Raw genomic sequence first — 23640 nt, forward strand, 5'->3', positions numbered from 1 at the left:
CAGCTTCCCTCTGACGTCACTTTTGAAAAAAAAAACCCTGGAAAACAGCAAGTTACTTGCTGTCTTTTTTTTGTAATAAACATTTTATTGAGGTATTTTTTGGTATTATAACAACAACACAATAAACAATATACATGAAACTATAAACATAGTGCAAAAGTCATCTACCTCCCTTACAGGTCCCACCTTTATTAACCCCCTACTCTAAGCTAAACTAACCCTTCTGCTGACAACTAATTTTCCGTGAAGAAGTCGACGAACGGCTGCCACCTCCGGGCGAACCCTAACAGTGACCCTCTCAAGGCGAACTTGATTTTCTCCAAACAGAGAAAGCTGCCATGTCCGATAGCCAGGTCTCCGACTTCGGGGGCGTTGAGTCCCTCCCAAGCTAATAGTATCCGACTCCGGGCTACCAGGGCAGCAAAGGCCAGAACGTCTGCCTCTTTCTCCTCCTGGGTTCTCGGGTCTTCCGACACCCCAAAAATCGCCACCTCTGGACTCAGCGCCACCCTTGTTTTTAACACTGTGGACATGACGTCTGCAAACCCCTGCCAAATTCCCCCAAGCTTCGGACATGCCCCAAACATGTGGACATGGTTCGCTGGTCCTCCCGTGCATTTTGCACACCTGTCTTCCACCCCAAAGAATCTGCTAATCCGGGCCACTGTCATGTGAGCACGGTGAACGACATTAAATTGTATCAGGCTGAGACTGGCACATGTTGCGGACGCGTTGACTCTACTCAACGCGTCCGCCCATAGACCATCCTCTATCTCTCTTCCCAGCTCCTCCTCCCACTTGCGCTTCAGCTCCTCGGTCTGCGTCTCCTCTGACCCCATAAGTTCCTTGTAAATGTCAGAGACGCTCCCTTCTCCTACCCACCCTCTGGAAACTATCCTGTCCTGAATCCCCCTTAGTGGTAGGAGCGGGAAGGTTGACACCTGTTTACATAGGAAGTCCCGTACCTGCAGATACCTGAATTTGTTTCCCCTCGCCAACCCAAACTTCTCCTCCAGCGCCCTCATACTCGGAAAACTCCTCTCTATTAACATATCCCACATCCTCTCAATCCCTGCTCTCCGCCATATCCGGAACCTCCCCATCCATACTTCCCGGGGCAAAACGGTGATTATTACAGATAAGGGACCAGACCGATACTCCCTCTGCTCCCACGTCTCCTCTATTGCCCCCAGACTCTCAGGGCCGCCACAACCACGGGGCTGGTGGAGTACCGTGCCGGCAGGAACTGCCGAAGCGCAGTTACCAATGCTCCCATACTGGTGCCTTTGCATGAAGCCGCCTCCATACGCTCCCATGCCGACCCCTCCCCCACCACCCACTTCCTGATCATGGCTATATTCGTCGCCCAGTAATAGTTACTAAAATTTGGCAGTGCCAGCCCGCCCGCTCCCCGACTCCTCTCAAGCATTAACTTCCTTACCCGCCCAAACAAAGCCAGAGATCACTTTGTTGACCCGTTTAAAAAAGGACCGCGGAATAAAGATGGGGAGACATTGAAACACGAACAGGAATCTCGGGAGGACCGGCATCTTCACCGTCTGCACCCTCCCAGCTAATGACAATGGGAGCGCGTCCCATCTCAGAAAATCATCCTTCATTTGGTCTACTAGCCGGGCCAGATTTAATTTATGCAGCCGGTCCCCATTCCAGCGCCACTTGAATGCCTAGGTACTGAAAGCTTCCCCCTACTAATCTAAACAGTAGCCCCCCCAATCGCCTCTCCTGTCCCCTCGCCTGGACTGCAAACATCTCACTTTTCCCTATATTTAGCTTATAACCCGAAAACCGGCCAAATTCCCCTGGAATCCTCATGATTTCTTCCATCCCCTCTAATGGGTCCGATACATACAGAAGCAGTCGTCTGCATAAAACGCGACTTAGTGCTTCAGCAGCCCCCCCCTCACCTGACCAGCCCCTTGAGGCTCTCAGAACAATTGCCAATGGCACTATAGCTAACGCGAACAACTGTGGGGAGAGAGGGGGCATCCTGTCTCGTCCCCTGGTGCACTCTAAAATAGTCCAATGTTGTCCTATTCGTCTGTACACTTGCCACAGGAGCCTGATACAGCAACCTGACCCAGTCAATAAAGCCCCGCCCAAATCTGAACCGTCCCTGTACCTCCCACAGATAATCCCATTCTACCCAATCAAAAGCCTTTTCTGCATCCATTGCGATCTCTACAACTCTTGCTGTCTTTAGAGTATTTGTTTTTATAGTACTTACTAGTTTACCCGCAGTTTATCTTCTCCCTCATTTTTTTGGTCATCTTTTGTTGGTTTTTAAAACTTTCCCAATCCTCTGTTTTACCACTAATCTTTGCCAAATTATATATGCTTTCTTCCAGTTTAATACTATCCATCACTTCCTTGGTTAACCCATGGTTGATTTATCCCTTTCCTAGAATCCTTCTTCCTCACTAGGATATATTTCTGTGTGAGTCATGAACTATTTTCAGAAACGTCGTTCATTGCTAATCAACTGTCTTTCCTGCTGAACTCCTTTCCCAATCAATTCCTGAAAGCCACTGCACTACAAGCTGGACATCTGGTGTGATGGAATATGCTTACTTGTCTGGTTCAGTGCAGTTCCAATATGGCACACTCTGGCTGCAGCATCTATCAAGACACACTGCAGTGACTCACAAGGTTTTCTTCAACAGCACTTACAAATCTACCAGGACTGCATTATTAATGTTGAACAGTTTAAAGATAAAATGCAATTTCAAAAATCCTTTTTTGTGGCAATAATTCCTTTGCCAATAGCCGAGCAGTGAGTGCACAACCATACAAAACGAGAGATTTGTATCTGGACTCAGTTAGCTATTCTCAACTGGAGCTAGTGTAGGGAGAGTGAGGAAGAGGAGAAAGAAACAGATCAGAACTCCCAATTGTCAAATGGATTTTCTTTGTCAGCTGTGGACTTCAGGAAAAGACAGACTCAGGCGTGACTAGGATTTTGGTTCAAAAAAGTGTGTGTACTCACATGGTTGTGTAAACCTGAGGGAGGACAAGAAGGCAAGTGTGGACTTCCGGGTGCGGCGATGACCAGCTGAGTCGCACGTTTCGGCAGCTCCCGGTGGAACGGACTTTTGGGCTCTTAATAAGAGCCCCAACGGCAATTTTAACGGCTAAAAGTACTGTGCGGTGAACCAGAAGGGAATCCCCCCTGGATACGGATGAAAAAAAGGAGAGGAAGGTGGCCGGATTGCGGTGGATCCTTTAGAGCAGCAGCAAGGAAGGCAAGCAAAAACCAAGATGGCGTCGGAAGGTGGCAGTTTAATATGGGGCCCTGAACAACACGAGTTTTTGAAACGCTGCGTGGAAGAACTCAAAAAGGAAATGAAGAAGGAGCTGTTGGCCCCGATATTACAGGCGATCGAAGGGCTAAAGGAGGAGCAAAAAACCCAGGAGCGGGAGCTTCGGGTCGTGAAGGCAAAGGCTGCCGAGAATGAGGACGACATACAGGGCCTGGTGGTGAAGGCGGAGATGCACGAGGCACACCATAAACGATGTGTGGAAAGGCTGGAGGCGCTGGAGAACAACGCGAGGAGGAACAACCTAAGGATTCTTGATCTTCCTGAAGGTGCGGAGGGAGCGGACGTCGGGGCATATGTGAGCACGATGCTGCACTCGGTAATGGGAGCGGAGGCCCCGGCGGGTCCGCTGGAGGTGGAGGGAGCATACCGAGTGATGGCGCGAGGACAGAGAGCAGGAGAAATTCCTAGAGCCATAGTGGTGAGATTCCTCCGTTTTAAGGACAGAGAGATGGTCCTTAGATGGGCAAAGAAAACTCGGAGCAGTAAGTGGGAGAACGCGGTGATCCGCGTACACCAAGACTGGAGTGCGGAGGTGGCGAGAAGGAGGGCGAGCTTTAATCGGGCCAAGGCGGTGCTTCACAAAAAGAAGATAAAATTTGGAATGCTGCAACCGGCAAGACTGTGGGTCACATATCAAGGGAGGCACCACTACTTTGAGACGGCGGATGAGGCATGGACTTTTATCGTGGAAGAAAAATTGGAATGAGCGGGTTATTAAAAAAAAAGAACGTTTGAAACAAAGTGGTGGGGCGAGTATGGGGGGAGAAGAGGGGGGTAAAAAGGGGGGAAAGAGGAGTTTTATGTTATTAATCCTGCGATGTGGTAACTTTTCTCTCTTCCACAGGAGGTGGTGGGGGAGGAAAGGAGGTGGAAGAGATGGGGCGTTGGCCATTGGGGGCGGGGCCAAGGGGGAAGCGCGGGCTCGGTTCCTGCGCTATGATAATCATGGCGGGAACAGGGAAGCAGGAAGGAGGGGGCGTCGCACGGTGCGAGCCGAGGTCACGGGGGGAAGCCGAGGTCGGCCAGAGTTTGCTGACTTCTGGGAGCTACATGGGGGGTGGAACTACGCTAGTGGGGGATCTTGCGTGGAGGGGGGGTGAGAGGGGGGAATTATTGGGCTGCTGCTGCTGGGGAGAGGGGGGAGCTGGTATGGGGTGGGATGGGTGGGGGGGCACCGCCTGGGGGGGAGACAGCTGCGTGGGAACCGGGTGAGGAGCTGGAAAAAGGGGATGGCTAATCGACAAGGGGGGGGGGTAAAAAGCCCCCCAACCCGGCTGATCACGTGGAACGTGAGAGGGCTGAACGGGCCGATAAAGAGGGCACGGGTGCTCGCACACCTTAAGAAACTTAAGGCAGACGTGGTTATGTTACAGGAAATGCACTTGAAACTGATAGACCAGGTGAGACTACGCAAAGGTTGGGTGGGGCAGGTGTTCCATTCGCTAGATGCGAAAAACAGGGGGGTGGCTATATTAGTGGGGAAGCGGGTAATGTTTGAGGCAAAGACTATAGTGGCGGATGGCGGGGGCAGATACGTGATGGTGAGTGGCAAACTACAGGGGGAGACGGTGGTTTTGGTAAACGTATATGCCCCGAACTGGGATGATGCCAATTTTATGAGGCGTATGCTAGGATGCATCCCGGACCTAGAGGTGGGAAAGTTGGTAATGGGGGGAGATTTCAATACGGTGTTGGAACCAGGGCTGGACAGGTCGAGGTCCAGGACTGGAAGGAGGCCGGCAGCAGCCAAGGTGCTTAAAGATTTTATGGAGCAGATGGGAGGAGTAGACCCGTGGAGATTTAGCAGACCTAGGAGTAAGGAGTTTTCGTTTTTCTCCTATGTCCACAAAGTCTATTCGCGAATAGACTTTTTTGTTTTGGGAAGGGCGTTGATCCCGAAGGTGAGGGGAACGGAGTATACGGCCATAGCCATTTCGGATCACGCTCCACATTGGGTGGACTTGGAGATAGGGGAGGAAACAGAAGGGCGCCCACCCTGGAGAATGGACATGGGACTAATGGCAGATGAGGGGGGGTGTCTAAGGGTGAGGGGGTGCATTGAAAAGTATTTGGAACTCAATGATAATGGGGAGGTCCAGGTGGGAGTGGTCTGGGAGGCGCTGAAGGCAGTGGTTAGAGGGGAGCTGATATCAATAAGGGCACATAAAGGAAAGCAGGAGAGTAGGGAACGGGAGCGGTTGCTGCAAGAACTTCTGAGGGTGGACAGGCAATATGCGGAGGCACCGGAGGAGGGACTGTACAGGGAAAGGCAAAGGCTACACGTAGAATTTGACTTGCTGACAACGGGTACTGCAGAGGCACAGTGGAGGAAGGCACAGGGTGTACAGTACGAATATGGGGAGAAGGCGAGCAGATTGCTGGCCCACCAATTGAGGAAAAGGGGAGCAGCGAGGGAAATAGGGGGAGTGAGGGATGAGGAAGGAGAGATGGAGCGGGGAGCGGAGAGAGTGAATGGAGTGTTCAAGGCATTTTATAAAAAAATTATACGAAGCTCAACCCCCGGATGGGAGGGAGAGAATGATGGGCTTTCTGGACCGGCTGGAATTTCCCAAGGTGGAGGAGCAGGAAAGGGTGGGACTGGGAGCACAGATTGAAATAGAGGAAGTAGTGAAAGGAATTAGGAGCATGCAGGCGGGGAAGGCTCCGGGACCGGATGGATTCCCTGTTGAATTTTACAGGAAATATGTGGACTTGCTCGCCCCGCTACTGATGAGGACCTTTAATGAGGCAAAGGAAAGGGGACAGCTGCCCCCGACTATGTCTGAGGCAACGATATCGCTTCTCCTAAAGAAGGAAAAGGACCCGCTGCAATGCGGGTCCTATTGACCTATTTCCCTCCTAAATGTAGACGCTAAGATTCTGGCCAAGGTAATGGCAATGAGGATAGAGGATTGTGTCCCGAGGGTGGTCCATGAGGACCAAACTGGGTTTGTGAAGGGGAGACAGCTGAATACGAATATACGGAGGCTGCTAGGGGTAATGATGATGCCCCCACCAGAGGGGGAAGCGGTGATAGTGGTGGCGATGGATGCCGAGAAAGCATTTGATAGAGTGGAGTGGGATTATTTGTGGGAGGTGCTGAGGAGATTTGGTTTTGGAGATGAGTATGTTGGATGGGTGCAGCTGTTGTATAGGGCCCCAGTAGCGAGTGTGGTCACGAATGGACGGGGATCTGCATACTTTCGGCTCCATAGAGGGACAAGGCAGGGATGCCCTCTGTCCCCGTTACTGTTTGCACTGGCGATTGAGCCCCTGGCAATAGCATTGAGGGGTTCCAAGAAGTGGAGGGGAGTACTTAGAGGAGGAGAAGAACACCGGGTATCTCTGTATGCGGATGATTTATTGTTATATGTAGCGGACCCGGCGGAGGGGATGCCAGAGATAATGCGGACACTTCGGGAGTTTGGAGAATTCTCAGGATATAAACTGAACATGGGGAAAAGTGAGTTGTTTGTGGTGCATCCAGAGGAGCAGAGCAGAGAAATAGAGGACTTTCCGCTGAGGAAGGTAACAAGGGACTTTCGTTACTTGGGGATCCAGATAGCCAAGAATTGGGGTACATTGCATAGGTTAAATTTAACGCGATTGGTTGTACAAATGGAGGAGGACTTCAAGAGATGGGACATGGTATCCCATTCACTGGCAGGGAGGGTGCAGGCGGTTAAAATGGTAGTCCTCCCGAGATTCCTCTTTGTGTTTCAGTGCCTCCCGGTGGTGATCACGAAGGCTTTTTTCAAAAGGATCGAAAAGAGTATCATGAGTTTTGTGTGGGCCGGGAAGACCCCGAGAGTGAGGAAGGGATTCTTACAGCGTAGTAGGGATCGGGGGGGGGGGCTGGCACTACCGAGCCTAAGTGAGTACTACTGGGCCGCCAATATCTCAATGGTGAGTAAGTGGATGGGAGAAGAGGAGGGAGCGGCGTGGAAGAGATTGGAGAGGGCGTCCTGTAGGGGGACTAGCCTACAAGCTATGGTGACGGCCCCACTGCCGTCCTCACCGAAGAAATACACCACAAGCCCAGTGGTGGTGGCGACTTTGAAAATTTGGGGACAGAGGAGACGGCATAGGGGAAAGACGGGAGCCTTGGTGGGGTCCCCGATAAGAAATAACCATAGGTTTGCCCCGGGGAGAATGGATGGGGGATTTGGAATATGGCAAAGAGCAGGAGTAACGCAACTGAAAGATCTGTTTGTGGATGGGAAGTTCGCAAGTCTGGGAGCGCTGACCGAGAAATATGGGTTGCCCCAAGGGAATGCATTCCGGTATATGCAACTGAGGGCTTTTGCGAGGCAGCAGGTGAGGGAATTCCCGCAGCTCCCGACGCATGAGGTGCAGGACAGAGTAATCTCAAAGACATGGGTGGGGGACAGTAAGGTGTCAGATATATATAGGGAAATGAGGGACGAGGGGGAGATTATGGCAGATGAGCTGAAAGGGAAATGGGAAGAAGAGCTGGGGGAGGAGATTGAGGAGGGGCTGTGGGCGGATGCCCTAAGTAGGGTAAACTCATCGTCCTCGTGTGCCAGGCTAAGCCTGATTCAATTTAAGGTGTTACACAGGGCGCATATGACTGGAGCACGGCTCAGTAAATTTTTGGGGGTAGAGGATAGGTGTGCGAGATGCTCGAGAAGCCCAGCGAATCACACCCACATGTTCTGGTCATGTCCGGCACTACAGGGGTTCTGGGTGGGGGTGACAAAGGTGCTTTCGAAAGTAGTGGGGGTCCAGGTCGAACCAAGCTGGGGGTTGGTTATATTTGGGGTTGCACAAGAGCCGGGAGTGCAGGAGGCGAGAGAGGCCGATGTTTTGGCCTTTGCGTCCCTAGTAGCCCGGCGCAGGATACTGTTGATGTGGAAGGAAGCCAAGCCCCCGGGGGTGGAGACCTGGATAAATGACATGGAAGGGTTTATAAAGCTAGAGCGGATTAAGTTCGTTCTAAGGGGATCGGCTCAAGGGTTCACCAGGCGGTGGCAACCGTTCGTCGAATACCTCACAGAAAGATAGAGGGAATGGAAAAGAAGAAGGCAGCAGCAGCAGCCCAGGGGGGGGGGGGGGGGAGGAACTAGAAGGAGTCTCAGGGTTATTAATATATATGTATAATATGTATAGGTCGTTGCTATAAATAATTGTATATTGGACTGTTAAATCATATTTTTGGAGAGTGTTTATCTGAGACAAGGCAGTTGCCATTTAGTTTTAGTTTTCGTTTTTGTTATATATTATTTATTCTTTGTTTATAAAACATTGTTATCTATACTGTTATATTATTGTGTAAAGGATACACAATGTACTGTGATGGTTGACCAAAAATTTTCAATAAAATATTTTTTTTAAAAAAAGAAGGCAAGTGTGAAATATGTTCAAGGGTACCCACCAGAAAGATTGTGCTTGTAGTAGTTTTTGGATAAATGTTTTTTTTAATTGAATTACCAAGTTTTGCAAATTGAATTATCAGAAATCATCTGTCATGCTCAGATAATCCTTTGAGTGGAGAGATATTTTAATCAGAAGATGTGTATTATATAATATATTTTTCCAAAAAGGCTTTAAATATTCTTCAAATGTTCTGCCATAATTGCTCACAAGGCAGGGACGGAGATGACTAATCACTGAAACTTTGACCAAACACAAAGGAAAGTTTTACCTAGTCTGCTTCCGTTGAATTAGGGGGAGAACAAACAAATGTTATTAATGAGGATAACAAATGTTAATTTCTACTAATATTAATTGTAATTGTTAAATATGCAAAGCATTGCAATTTTACAGTCACTGTGATACCGTATCCCAAGTCAGAAAAAAACCACATCAGCTCATAATCAGGATACAGTTGCCGTACTCTCACCAGGGCTCCATAATAAACAATTTGACATTCTATCTGAATGTGGTCTATGCATGTGGTGTAAGTTTAATGTCCAACTATTCCCCACTTCCTACACCCTGATGTTCAGTTCCAGCTTTCCCAATACCCTATTACCTTCATTCTCCGTGTTGGCAGGAATGGAGTCAATGACAAATGGATGCAGAGGTTGAAGGTCATCCAGAGTAATCTCCCCATCATCTGGCAGAAGCTCTATTGTTGTTTCTGTTTCAGAGAGAGATGGGACCAGCGCATCGTTTCCGTAGCTAATTCGTGTGTCGCTGACAGAGTTTGCCACCATATCATCAATGTAGCTCTGCTCCTTCTGCAGCAGTTCATCTGTATTAATACAATGCTGGGTCATGTTTTTGGAATGGTTCATAGGTCATGAAAAATAATATTAGCTTTAACATCTAAAATGCAATCAATCCATTTAGATTCAAAATACAAAGTCATAGAATCACAGAATTCCTCCAGTTGATAAGGAGGTCATTCGAACCATCGGGTCTGCATCAACCCTCTGAAAGAGCACCCTACCTAGGTCCACTCCCCAACCCTATCCCCGTAACTACATAACCCCACCTAACCTGCACATTTTTGGACTGTGGGAGGAAACCGAAGCACCCGGAGGAAACCCATGCAGACATGGGGAGAAAGTGCAAACTTCACACAGACAGTCACCTGAGGTTGGAATTGAACCCAAGTCCCACATGGCGCTGAGGACCCAGGTTCGATCCCGGTTTGCACATTCTCCCAGTGTCAGTGTAGGTCTCACCCCCACAATCCAAAGATGTGCAGGCTAGGTGGATTGCCCACACTAAATTTCCCCTTAATTGGGGAAAAAAAAAAAAGAATTGAGTACTCTAAATTTATTAAAAAACGGAATTGAACCCGGGTCCCTGGTGCTCCAAGGCAGCAGTACTAACCACTGTACCACAAGTGCCCAAACTCTACCAGTTTTAATGTGGAGGGGAAATTTATATAGGCAACTATATGCAATTTTATTAATTGGAAGTTTCTTATTTTACAAATTAGATTCCAAAAGTTGTTGATCCCTTTCCCCAGACTTGATTTGATTAACAGCAATATTTTACTTTAAACTCCAGGCCCTTCACCAGTGATTGACCGGTTGTCCATATAATCATAATAGATCATAGAATTTACAGTGCAGAAGGAGGCCATTTGGCCCATCGAGTCTGCACCGGCTCTTTGGAAAGAGCACCCTACCCAAGCCCACACCTCCACCCTATCCCCATAACCCAGCAACCCGGCACTAAGGGCAATTTTGGACACTAAGGGCAATTTAGCATGGCCAATTCATCTAACCTGCACATCTTTGGACTGTGGGAGGAAACCGGAGCACCCGGAGGAAACCCACACACACACACGGGGAGAACGTGCAGACTCCGCACAGTGACCCAAGCCGGGAATCAAACCTGGGACCCTGGAGCTGTGAAGCAATTGTGCTAACCACTATGCTACCGTGCTGCCCCTAATGAGTGTTTTCGGGGAGTAGAGAGGAGGGTGCAGGAGTGGTAATGGCAGCAGGGAAAAAAATGAGGGTGCATCTCTACACCATTCATGTCATTGGTCTCTGTTGAGAATGAAGATAAGCATTTGTTTCCTTTGTGGGAACACATCCTTTAAATCACAAAGGTTACAGCACAGAAGGCCATTCGGCCTGCCATGTCTGAGTGCTGGCACACTGAAGGAGCAATTCAGTTACCACCATTCCACTGCCATTTCCCCAGTCTTTCACATTCTTCCTCATCAAATAAGGATCCATCCCCTCTTAAATATCTCCACCACACTCACGTAGTGCATCCCAGAATCGAATTACTTATTGCGTAATAAAATTTTTCCTCGTGTCACCATTGCTTCTTTTGCCAATTACCTTAAATCTGTGCTCTGAATTCTGACTTGGCCTCCACAGCCTTCTGCGGTAAAGAGTTCCACAGATTCACCACCCTCTGGCTGAAGAAATTCCTCCTCATCTCTGTTTTAAAGGATCGTCCCTTTAGTCTGAGATGGTGTCCTCTGGTTCTAGTTTTTCCTACAAGTGGAAACATCCTCTCCACGTCCACTCTATCCAGGCCTCGCAGTATCCGCTAAGTTTCAATAAGATGCCCCCTCATCCTTCTAAATGCCAACGAGTGCAGACCCAGAGTCCTCAACTGTCCCTCATACGACAAGTTCTTCATTAGGAAGCTTTTCCCTATCTGCTCTTTCCTGATGCTACACGAGTTTGAACACTGATATCAAATCTCCTCGCAATCTTCTCCTCTCCCAAGACGGGCGGCACAGTAGCACAGTGGTTAGCATTGTTGCTTCACAGCTCCAGGGTCCCAGGTTCGATTCCCGGCTTGGGTCACTGTCTGTGCGGAGTCTGCACATCCTCCCAGTGTGTGCGTGGGTTTCTTCCGGGTGCTCCGGTTTCCTCCCACAGTCCAAAGATGTGCAGGGTTAGGTGGAGTGGCCATGCTAAATTGCCCTTGGTGTCCAAAAAAGGTTAGGTGGGGTTACTGGGTTACGGGGAAAGGGTGGAGGTGTGGACTTGAGTAGGGTGCTCTATACAAGGGCCGGTGAAGACTCGATGGGCCGAATGGCCTCCTTCTGCACTGTACATTCTATGAAATCATAGAAGTCCCAATTTCTCCAATCTATCAACATAACTGAAGATCCTCATCCCTCAAATCGTTCCTGTGAATCTTAAAAAAAAAAAAATTTTAAATTTTTTTTTTTTTTTTAAAAAGAGTGCTCAATTCATTTCTTTCCAATTAAGGGGCAATTTAGCGTGACCTTTCCACCTACCCTGCAAACCTTTGGGTTGTGGGGGCGAAACCCACACAAACACGGGGAGAATGTGCAAACTGCACACGGGCAGTGACCCAGAGCCGGGATCGAACCTGGGACCTCGGCGCCATGAGGTAGCAGTGCTAACACTGCGCTACCCAACTATTTGCATTTGGTAAAACGGTGAGGAAATGTTCCTGCACCACAGAAGTGACAACATTAACGAGTAGACAGCTTTTATATTAAAACAAACTTTAACTTTAATAGAATTAAGCACATTAGCAACAAAGAGACACCTTTACAGTTTAAATGAAATGAAATGAAGATCACTTATTGTCACAAGAAGGCTTCAATGAAGTTACTGTGAAAAGCCCCTAGTCGCCACATTCCGGCGCCTGTTCGGGGAGGCTGTTACGGGAATTGAACCGTGCTGCTAGCCTGCCTTGGTCTGCTTTCAAAGCCAGCGATTTAGCCAGCCCTGTGCTAATTTTTCATAGATAACACGTCAACTTCAACACAGCCCAGAAAATGGCTCATACATGGTACATTTATCATGTTAGTATAAAAAACAAAAGCAACATCTCTCCTAATTCCCCTAGCCCCACAACGATACCCACCCTGCACTCCCAGCTGATGGTAACTAATTCTTTGAAGTATGAGATAAATGGTCGTCACCTCAGGTAGAACCCACCCACTGATCCCCTAAGTGTACACTTGACCTTCTCCAGGTATAATAAGGTCACCCAACCAGGCCAAGGCATTAGGCAGAGTGGCAAGCTCTCCATCCGAGCAGAACTCACTTCCGGGCTATCAGTGAGGCAAAGGCAAGAGCATCTGCCTTCACCCGGTCTGCTGCACCGGCGAGTCCAACACCCCAAAAATGGCCTAAACAGACAAAGCTCCAGATAAATGTTAAGACCCATGGAGGTTCAAACACACGGGGGGGAGTTCTCATTCTGCTCTCAGGTCCACTCAAATTGATTTCTTCATAGTGGGAAAATTGGTGCTTTCAGGGGTTGTACGGGAGGAAAACTCCGTAATTGTCATCTGTGAATGCTCTCCACACTACGTGGATGAGAAGTTGGAAATGGACCGGGCTCAACGCCCGCCATGGGGGCTGGACGCAGCCCACCTATCCAATAAGGCATTCTGTGAGAAAATGTCATAATCCATCGATTGGTATGTATCTTGTAACCAAAATGGGGAGGTCTCGAGGCCATGTCCAATGTTGTGGGGTTGAGGGTGGAGCCATATTTGCTAATGGTGGTGTTTGGGGTTTTGGAGCAGCTAGAGCTCTTCATGGGGAGAGGGTCAGGCACCATAGCCTTTGTCTCCCTTATCACCCGCTGAAAACACCTGCGCCACCCAAGGCCACAGACTGTCTGTCTTGGCAGGGCCTTTCAAATTGGAAGAAATAAAATACGGCATTCAGGGATTGGAGGAAGGCTTTCACAGCACGTGGAGGCTATTCATCAGTCTGTTCGTATTGGACAACGGAGGGAGAGATGATTGGCGGGGGGGGGGGGGGGGGGGGGGGGGTGAAAAATGCCAAGACAAACACAGGGCAAGCAGGGCAGGAGGGCTAGAAGGAGCAAAGGGTGAAGGCACACATGGGGTGACCACAGCAGCAAACCTGAAACAGTCCCCCATCCCCAGATGTACCGGGGGCCACTTGGAGCTCAAAAACAGGGGCCCCCATACCTGTACCTAGGTCCAAATGCACGAATGTGAATGCATAAAGGTTTATTTGCCCTTCATTACTTCCTTTTGTGTACCCATTTTATAGATTGACATTTTTCTATCTTTTATTATTGTGCGATAGCCATGGGAAATGTTACTGCAAATAATTGTGAAACCAATAAAAAATGTTTTTAAAAATTACATTGGATCTCCATCTCCAAACAGGTAAAATGGCTTTTAAAAAAAAAAAAAAAAAAAAAATTTTTATTAAAGGTTTTCATAAAATATCAATAACAAAATGAGAAAGAAAAAAGAACCCAACAGGGTTAAGTACAAAACACAATCTAAAAAAGCAACCCCCAAACCCCTCCCCCCACATACCTAAATAATAAATTAACATTAACACCCCGACTTAACACAACAGGTATATACACCCCCTCAGTGTATATAACATAAACAAAAATAAAGTAAACCCCCCCCCCGAGCTGCTGCTGCCATTGACCAATGTCTATCGTTCTGCCAGAAAGTCTAAGAACGGTTGCCACCGCCTAAAGAACCCTTGTACCGACCCTCTCAAGGCAAATTTCACCCTCTCCAATTTAATGAACCCTGCCATATCACTGATCCAGGATTCCACGCTTGGGGGCCTCGCATCTTTCCACTGAAGGAGAATCCTTCGCTGGGCTACCAGGGACGCAAAGGCCAGAATTCCGGCCTCTTTCGCCTCCTGCACTCCCGGCTCCTCTGCCAGCCCTCAGCCCGGTCTGACCCTGGATCCTACCACCCTCAACACCGTCCTCGGTAAAATATTTTTTAATGTCTATTTGCAAAACACTTAGATACATAGAGGATTGGAGCAGGAGGCGGCCTTTTGGCCCTTCGAGCCTGCTCCACCATTCATCACGATTATGGCTGATCATCCAACTCATTAGCCTAATCCTGCTTGCTCCCCATATCCTTTGATTCCATTCTCCCCTATTGCTACATCTAGCCGTCTCTTGAATATATTTAATGTTTTAGCATCAACTACTTCCTGTGGCAATGAATTCCACAGGCTCACCACTCTGTGTGAAGAAATGTTGCCTCATCTCTGTCTGAAATGGTTTACCCTGAATCCTCAGACTGTGACCCCTGATTCTGGACACACATGTCATTGGTAACATCTTCCCTGCATCTACCCTGCTAGTCCTGTTCAAATGTTATAAGTCTCTACGAGATCCCCCCTCATTCTTCTGAATCATGCGGGAACAATCCCAACCTAGTCAATCTCTCCTCATATGACAGTCCCACCATCCCTGGAATCAGTCTGGTCCTTCGCTGCACTCCCTCAAGAGGAAGAACATCCTTCCTCAGAGAAGGAGACCAAAACTGCACACAATACTCCAGGTGTGGCCTCACCAAGGCCCTGTATAATTGCAGCCACACATCCCTGCTTCTATACTCAAAGCCTCTCGCAATGAAGTCCAACATACCATAAGACATAGGAGTGGAAGTAAGGCCATTCGGCCCATCGAGCCCACTCCACCATTCAATCATGGCTGATTTCAACTCCATTTACCCACTCTCTCTCCATGGCCCTTAATTCCTCGAGAAATCAAGAATTTATCAACTTCTGTCTTAAAGACACTCAACGTCCCGGCCTCCACCGCCCTCTGTGGCAATGAATTCCACAGACCCACCACTCTCTGGCTGAAGAAATTTCTCCTCATCTCTGTTCTAAAGTGACTCCCTTTTATTCTAAGGCTGTGCCCCCGGGTCCTAGTCTCCCCTGCTAATGGAAACAACTTCCCTACATCCACCCTATCTAAGCCATTCATTATCTTGTAATTTTCTATTAGATCTCCCCTCAACCGCCTAAACTCCAATGAATATAATCCCAGGATCCTCAGACGTTCATCGTATGTTAGGCCTACCATTCCTGGGATCATCCGTGTGAATCTCCGCTGGACCCACTCCAGTGCCAGTATGTCCTTCCTGAGGTGTGGGGCCCAAAATTGCTCACAGTATTCTAAATGGGGCCTAACTAATGCTTTATAAAGCTTCAGAATTACATCCCTGCTTTTATATTCCAAGCCTCTTGAGATGAATGACAACATTGTATTTGCTTTCTTAATTACGGACTCAACCTGCAAGTTTACCTTTAGAGAATCCTGGACTAGGACTCCCAAGTCCCTTTGCACTTCAGCATGATGAATTTTGTCACCGTTTAGAAAATAGTCCACGCCTCTATTCTTTTTTCCAAAGTGCAAGACCTCGCACTTGCCCACGTTGAATTTCATCAGCCATTTCTTGGACCACTCTCCTAAACTGTCTAAATCTTTCTGCAGCCTCCCCACCTCCTCCATACTACCTGCCCCTCCACCTATCTTTGTATCATCGGCAAACTTAGCCAGAATGCCCTCAGTCCCGTCATCTAGATCGTTAATATATAAAGAGAACAGCTGTGGCCCCAACACTGAACCCTGCGGGACACCACTCGTCACCGGTTTGCATTCCAAAAAAGAACCCTTTATCCCAACTCTCTGCCTTCTGCCTGACAGCCAGTCGTCAATCCATGTTAGTACCTTGCCTCGAATACCATGGGCCCTTATTTTACTCAGCAGTCTCCCGTGAGGCATCTTATCAAAGGCTTTTTGGAAGTCAAGATAGATAACATCCATTGGCTCTCCTTGGTCTAACTTATTTGTTATCTTTTCAAAGAACTCTAACAGGTTTGTCAGGCAAGACCTCCCCTTACTAAATCCATGCTGACTTGTCCTAATCCGACCCTGCACTTCCAAGAATTTAGAAATCTCATCCTTAACAATGGATTCTAGAATCTTGCCAACAACCGAGGTTAGGCTAATTGGCCTATAATTTTCCATCTTTTTCCTTGTTCCCTTCTTGAACAGGGGGGTTACAACAGCTATTTTCCAATCCTCTGGTACTTTCCCCGACTCCAGTGACTTTTGAAACATCATCACCAACGCCTCCACTATTTCTTCAGCTATCTCCTTTAGAACTCAAGGATGTAGCCCATCTGGGCCCGGAGATTTATCAATTTTTAGACCTCTTAGTTTCTCTAGCACTTTCTCCTTTGTGATGGCTACCATATTCAACTCTGTCCCCTGACTCTCCGGAATTGTTGGGATATTACTCATGTCTTCTACTGTGAAGACTGAGGCAAAGTACTTATTCAGTTCCTCGGCTATTTCCTTGTCTCCCATTACAAAATTACCAGCGTCATTTTGGAGCGGCCCAATGTCAACTTTTGCCTCCCGTTTGTTTTTAATGTATTTAAAGAAACTTTTACTATCATTCCTAATGTTACTGGCTAGCCTACCTTCAAATTTGATCCTCTCTTTCCTTATCTCTCTCTTTGTTATCCTCTGTTTGTTTTTGTAGCCTTCCCAATCGTCTGACTTCCCACTACTCTTTGCCACATTATAGGCTCTCTCTTTTGCTTTGATGCATTCCCTAACTTCCTTTGTCAGCCATGGCTGCCTAATCCCCCCTCTGATAACCTTTCTTTTCTTTGGGATGAACCTCTGTACCGTGTCCTCAATTACTCCCAGAAACTCCTGCCATTGCTGTTCTACTGTCTTTCCCAGTAGGCTCTGCTCCCAGTCGACTTTTGTCAGTTCCTCCCTCATGCCCCTGCAGTTACCTTTATTTAACTGTAACACCTTTACATCTGATTCTACCTTCTTTCATTCAAATTGCAGACTGAATTCTACCATATTATGATCACTGCCTCCTAAGTGTTCCCTTACTTTAAGATCTTTAATCAAGTCTGGCTCATTACATAACACTAAGTCCAGAATGGCCTGTCCCCTCGTGGGCTCCATCACAAGCTGTTCCAAAAAGCCCTCCTGTAAACATTCAATGAATTCCCTTTCCTTGGGTCCACTGGTAGTATTATTTACCCAGTCCACCTGCATATTAAAGTCCCCCATGATCACTGTGACCTTGCCTTTCTGACATGCACTTTCTATTTCGTGGTGCATCTTGTGCCCCTGGTCCTGACCACTGTTAGGAGGCCTGTACATAACTCCCATTATGGTTTTTTTGCCTTTGTGGTTCTTCAACTCTACCCACACAGACTCCACATCATCCGACCCCATGTCGTTTAGTGCTATTGATTTGATTTCATTCCTAATTAACAAGGCAACCCCGCCCCCTCTGCCCACCTCCCTGTCTTTTCGATAGGTTGTGAATCCCTGGATGTTTAAATGCCAGTCCTGAACCCCCTGCAACCATGTCTCTGTGATGCCTACCACATCATACCTGCCAGTCACAATCTGGGCCACAAGCTCACCTTAGTCCGTACACTGCGCGCATTTAAATATAGCACCTTTAATTCTCTATTGACCGTTCCTTTTTGTTTTCTTAGTGTGGTGGACCTTGGTTTACTGAGCCTTTCCATACACTGTGTCATATTTTGTGGGATGGGGACTCTTGTAACCTCTCCTGAGTTCTGTCTTTTCGTGCTTTTTTGTATTCCTAAGCAGCTACGCTTCCCACTGATTACTTCACCTCTTGGTTCCCTGACTTTCCCTTCCCCCCCCAATCTTTAGTTTAATAATAATACCATTAGCCTTCTTTACCACCTGTTGCACTTGCATGCTTACCTGCAACAACTGGTGCACAAAGACACCTAGGTTCCGCTGCACACTCCCCTCTTCCAATTTATAACCACTCAGGTAGTAATCAGCCTTCTTGTTTTTGCTTCCAAAGTGAATAACCTCACACTTTTCCAAATTATACTGCATCTGCCATTGATTTGCCCACTCGCCCAACCTGTCCTGATCATGCTGTAGGATCCCTGCATCATCATAATTCACCCTCCCAGCTAACTTGGCATCATCTGCAAGCTTTGAGATGTTACATTTTGTTCCCTCATCCAAATCATTAGTATATATTGTGAATAGCTGGGGAGCTGGGGTCCCAGCACCGATCCCTGTGGTACCCCACTAGTTACTGCCTGCCAATCTGAAAAGGACCCATTAATCCCTACTCTTTGGTTTTCTCTCTGCCAGCCAGTTTTGTATCCACCTGAATACATTTCCCCCAATCCCATGCGCTTTAATTTTACACAATAATCTCTTATGTGGGACTTTGTGAAACGCCTTCTGAAAGTCTAAATATACCACATCGACTGACTCTCCCTTGTCAACTGTACTGGTTACATCTTCAAAGAATTTCCTGCAAAAATCACCGATTATCTCACTCTTAATCGCAACTTAATTGCAAATGCACTGGTGATAATTTACCAAAGTTCACTCGACTCTGGGTTGGTCCCGGCGGATTGGAAATTAGCAAATGTGACACCACTGTTTAAAAAAGGAGGTAGGCAGAAAGCGGGTAATTATAGGCCAGTGAGCTTAACTTCGGTAGTAGGGAAGATGCTGGAATCTATCATCAAGGAAGAAATAGCAAGGCAACTGGATGGAAATTGTCCCATTGGGCAGACACAGCATGGGTTCATAAAGGGCAGGTCGTGCCTAACTAATTTAGTGGAATTTTTTGAGGACATTAACAGTGCGGTAGATAATGGGGAGCCAATGAATGTGGTATATCTGGATTTCCAGAACGCCTTTGACAAGGTGCCACACAAAAGGTTACTGCACAAGATAAAGATGCATGGCATTAAGGGGAAAGTAGTAGCATGGATAGAGGATTGGTTAATTAATAGAAAGCAAAGAGTGGGGATTAATGGGTGTTTCTCTGGTTGGCAATCAGTAGCTAGTGGTGTCCCTCAGGGATCAGTGTTGGGCCCACAACTGTTCACAATTTACATAGATGATTTGGAGTTGGGGACCAAGGGCAATGTGTCCAAGTTTGCAGACGACACTAAGATAAGTGGTAAAGCAAAAAGTGCAGAGGATACTGGAAGTCTGCAGAGGGATTTGGATAGGCTAAGTGAATGGGCTAGGGTCTGGCAGATGGAATACAATGTTGGCAAATGTGAGATTACCCATTTTGGTAGGAATAACAGCAAAAGGGATTATTATTTTAATGATAAAATATTTAAAAATGCTGCTGTGCAGAGAGATCTGGGTGTGCTAGTGCATGAGTCGCAAAAAGTTGGTTTACAGGTGCAACAGGTGATTAAGAAGGCAAATGGAATTTTGTCCTTCATTGCTAGCGGGATGGAGTTTAAGACTAGGGAGGTTATGCTGCAATTGTATAAGGTGTTAGTGAGGCCACACCTGGAGTAGTGTGTTCAGTTTTGGTCTCCTTACCTGAGAAAGGACGTACTGGCACTGGAGGGTGTGCAGAGGAGATTCACTAGGTTAATCCCAGATCTGAAGGGGTTGGATTACGAGGAGAGGTTGAGCAGACTGGGACTGTACTCGTTGGAATTTAGAAGGATGAGGGGGGATCTTATAGAAACATATAAGATTATGAAGGGAATAGATAGGATAGAGGCGGGCAGGTTGTTTCCACTGGCGGGTGAAAGCAGAACTAGGGGGCATAGCCTCAAAATAAGGGGAAGCAGATTTAGGACTGAGTTTAGGAGGAACTTCTTCACCCAAAGGGTTGTGAATCTATGGAATTCCTTGCCCAGTGAAGCAGTTGAGGCTGCTTCATTAAATGTTTGTAAGATAAAGATAGATAGTTTTTTGAAGAATAAAGGGATTAAGGGTTATGGTGTTCGGGCCGGAAAGTGGAGCTGAGTCCACAAAAGATCAGCCATGATCTCATTGAATGGCGGAGCAGGCTCGAGGGGCCAGATGGCCTACTCCTGCTCCTAGTTCTTATGTTCTTATGTAAATCGAGCAGACATTGCCTGTAAGCATTTTAACCTTGGTTTTAATAATATTGCTGCAAAAGTACAAACTATGAGGTATGACAACTTAAATTCATTCCACCTGCTCCCCAACCAGCAATATGAAAAGATGGCTTAATTTTCGAGACCCGTATCAATGTTAGATGTTCCATTCTTCTGCCATTTCCAAGTTATGGTAGTGCTTCTACAATTAGGTTCTTTCTTCCTACGCTTCATACGGACAATCTTGAATCAACATTTTTTTAATATAACTCCAGAGTACCCAATTCTTTTTTCCAATTAAGGGGCAATTTAGCGTGACCACTCCACCTACCCTGCACATCTTTGGGTTGTGGGGGGTAAGGCCCACGCAGACAGGAGGAGAATGTGCAAACTCCACACAGTCAGTGCCTGGGGCTAAGATCGAACTCGGGTCCTTGGCGCTGTGAGGCAGCAGTGCTAACCACCTCATCACTGTGCTGCCATCACATTCCGATCTTTAAACTTCTCTGGAAACTTTAAAAAAAAATTTAGAGCACCCAATTCATTTTTTCCAATTAAGGGGCAATTTAGCGTGGTCAATCCACCTACCCTGCACATCTTTGGGTTGTGGGGGCGAAACCCACGCAAACACGGGGATAATGTGCAAATTCCACGCAGACAGTGACCCAGTTTCTCTAGAAACTTTAAGGGGTTATGGTCGGTATAAATAATCGTCTCTGATGAGTTATTAGAAACTTAAATGTTAAAAATGCTGCCATGCCAATACCAAACCCAAATGTTTATTTTTCTATTGTTGAATACTTCTTTTGATGTATATTCAGTTTCCTTGAAAATTAACTATAGGCGTTTCTCTCCCTTCATCATCCACTTGTAAGAATACAGCCTCAACGCCCAATTAATTTGCAGCAATGTCCACCTTAAATTCCTTGTCATAATTCGGTGTTGCCAAAAATGGTGCTGTGGTCAACACAGTTTTCGAACTATTAAATGCCTCCTGACATTCTGACCTACATTCAAATTTCCTGTTCTTTTTCAGAAGTTGTCAGTGGATCAACCACACTGCTGAAACCGGCACAAGTTTTATCTTCTTATTGACAGTATGGGGAGCTCCCCAATACCTTTTGTTTTCACGTTCCCTGGGGCCACCTGGCCATGTCCAACAGTGTGGCCTTAGAATGTGACCTGGGCTTTTGTAAACTCACTTTTAGTCAAGTTTACCACCAAACCAGCCTTATGTAGCAATCGAACAATTCCTTTAAATGTTCATTCCACGTTTGACTGAACACCACCAGATTGTCGACGTACTGGACAATTCTTTAGTCCAGAAAGGGCCTGATTGATTAGTTTTTGGAATGTTACTGGTGCATTTTTCATCCCTTATGGCATGACTTAAAACTGGCACAGACCATTTGGGATAGAAGCTGAAACTTCCTTCACCCTTTCAGATAAAGGTACTTGCCAGTATTCTTTTAGGTCAATTTTGGTAATGAAATTTACTTAACCCATCTTTTTAATACAGTCTTCCAAATGAGGAATCTGACTTCATTACTGCATTGATTTTCTGATAATCTAATCTCGTTGCGTCCCATCTGGTTTTCGAACAATCACAAGAGGCAAGCACCAAGCACTGCAACTTACTTCAATATCATTCTTAAGCATGACTTCAATCTCCTTTTGAACTGGTGCTAACCTGAGTTGGTTCAGTCTACATGGATGTTACTACAGAATTTCCTCCATCTAAATCATGTATTTTGTTTTTTCTTTTAAAATAAATTTAGAGTACCCAAATCATTTTTACCAATTAAGGGACAATTTACCGTGGCCAATCCACCTACCCTGCATATACAAAGAACAAAGAAATGTACAGCACAGGAACAGGCCCTTCGGCCCTCCAAGCCCGTGCCGACCATGCTGCCCGACTAAACTACAATCTTCTACACTTCCTGGGTCCATATCCTTCTATTCCCATCCTATTCATATATTTGTCAAGATGCCCCTTAAATGTCCCTATCGTCCCTGCTTCCACTACCTCCTCCGGTAGCGAGTTCCAGGCACCCACTACCCTCTGCGTAAAAAACTTGCCTCGTACATCTACTCTAAACCTTGCCCCTCTCACCTTAAACCTATGCCCCCTAGTAATTGACCCCTCTACCCTGGGGAAAAGCCTCTGACCATCCACTCTGTCTATGCCCCTCATAATTTTGTATACCTCTATCAGGTCTCCCCTCAACCTCCTTCGTTCCAGTGAGAACAAACCAAGTTTATTCAATCGCTCCTCATAGCTAATGCCCTCCATACCAGGCAACATTCTGGTAAATCTCTTCTGCACCCTCTCTAAAGCCTCCACATCCTTCTGGTAGTGTGGTGACCAGAATTGAACACTATACTCCAAGTGTGGCCTAACTAAGGTTCTATACAGCTGCAACATGACTTGCCAATTCTTATACTCAATGCCCCGGCCAATGAAGGCAAGCATGCCGTATGCCTTCTTGACTACCTTCTCCACCTGTGTTGCCCCTTTCAATGACCTGTGGACCTGTACTCCTAGATCTCTTTGACTTTCAATACTCTTGAGGGTTCTACCATTCACTGTATATTCCCTACCTGCATTAGACCTTCCAAAATGCATTACCTCACATTTGTCCGGATTAAACTCCATCTGCCATCTCTCCGCCCAAGTCTCCAGACAATCTAAATCCTGCTGTATCCTCCGACAGTCCTCATCGCTATCCGCAATTCCACCAACCTTTGTGTCGTCTGCAAACTTACTAATCAGACCAGTTACATTTTCCTCCAAATCATTTATATATACTACAAAGAGCAAAGGTCCCAGCACTGATCCCTGTGGAACACCACTGGTCACAGCCCTCCAATTAGAAAAGCATCCCTCCATTGCTACTCTCTGCCTTCTATGGCCTAGCCAGTTCTGTATCCACCTTGCCAGCTCACCCCTGATCCCGTGTGACTTCACCTTTTGTACTAGTCTACCATGAGGGACCTTGTCAAAGGCCTTACTGAAGTCCACATAGACAACATCTACTGCCCTACCTGCATCAATCATCTTAGTGACCTCCTCGAAAAACTCTATCAAGTTAGTGAGACACGACCTCCCCTTCACAAAACCGTGCTGCCTCTCACTAATACGTCCATTTGCTTCCAAATGGGAGTAGATCCTGTCTCGAAGAATTCTCTCCAGT

The 23640-nt window shown here is 46.9% G+C and overlaps 1 protein-coding gene across 3 annotated transcripts in view; it reads right to left on the reverse strand.

Moving 5' to 3' along the window:
* Positions 1-23640, reverse strand: part of LOC140427671 (amyloid-beta precursor protein-like) — a 321513-nt gene that overhangs the window by 29285 nt on the left and 268588 nt on the right. For all 3 annotated transcript variants that reach the window (XM_072513150.1, XM_072513148.1, XM_072513147.1), the window contains one exon: positions 9334-9555. In XM_072513150.1, the coding sequence (XP_072369251.1) occupies positions 9334-9555 (222 nt within the window). The remainder of the gene's footprint in view (positions 1-9333; positions 9556-23640) is intronic.

Source organism: Scyliorhinus torazame, chromosome 8 (genome assembly GCF_047496885.1).
Source record: "Scyliorhinus torazame isolate Kashiwa2021f chromosome 8, sScyTor2.1, whole genome shotgun sequence".
Classification (NCBI taxonomy): domain Eukaryota; kingdom Metazoa; phylum Chordata; class Chondrichthyes; order Carcharhiniformes; family Scyliorhinidae; genus Scyliorhinus; species Scyliorhinus torazame.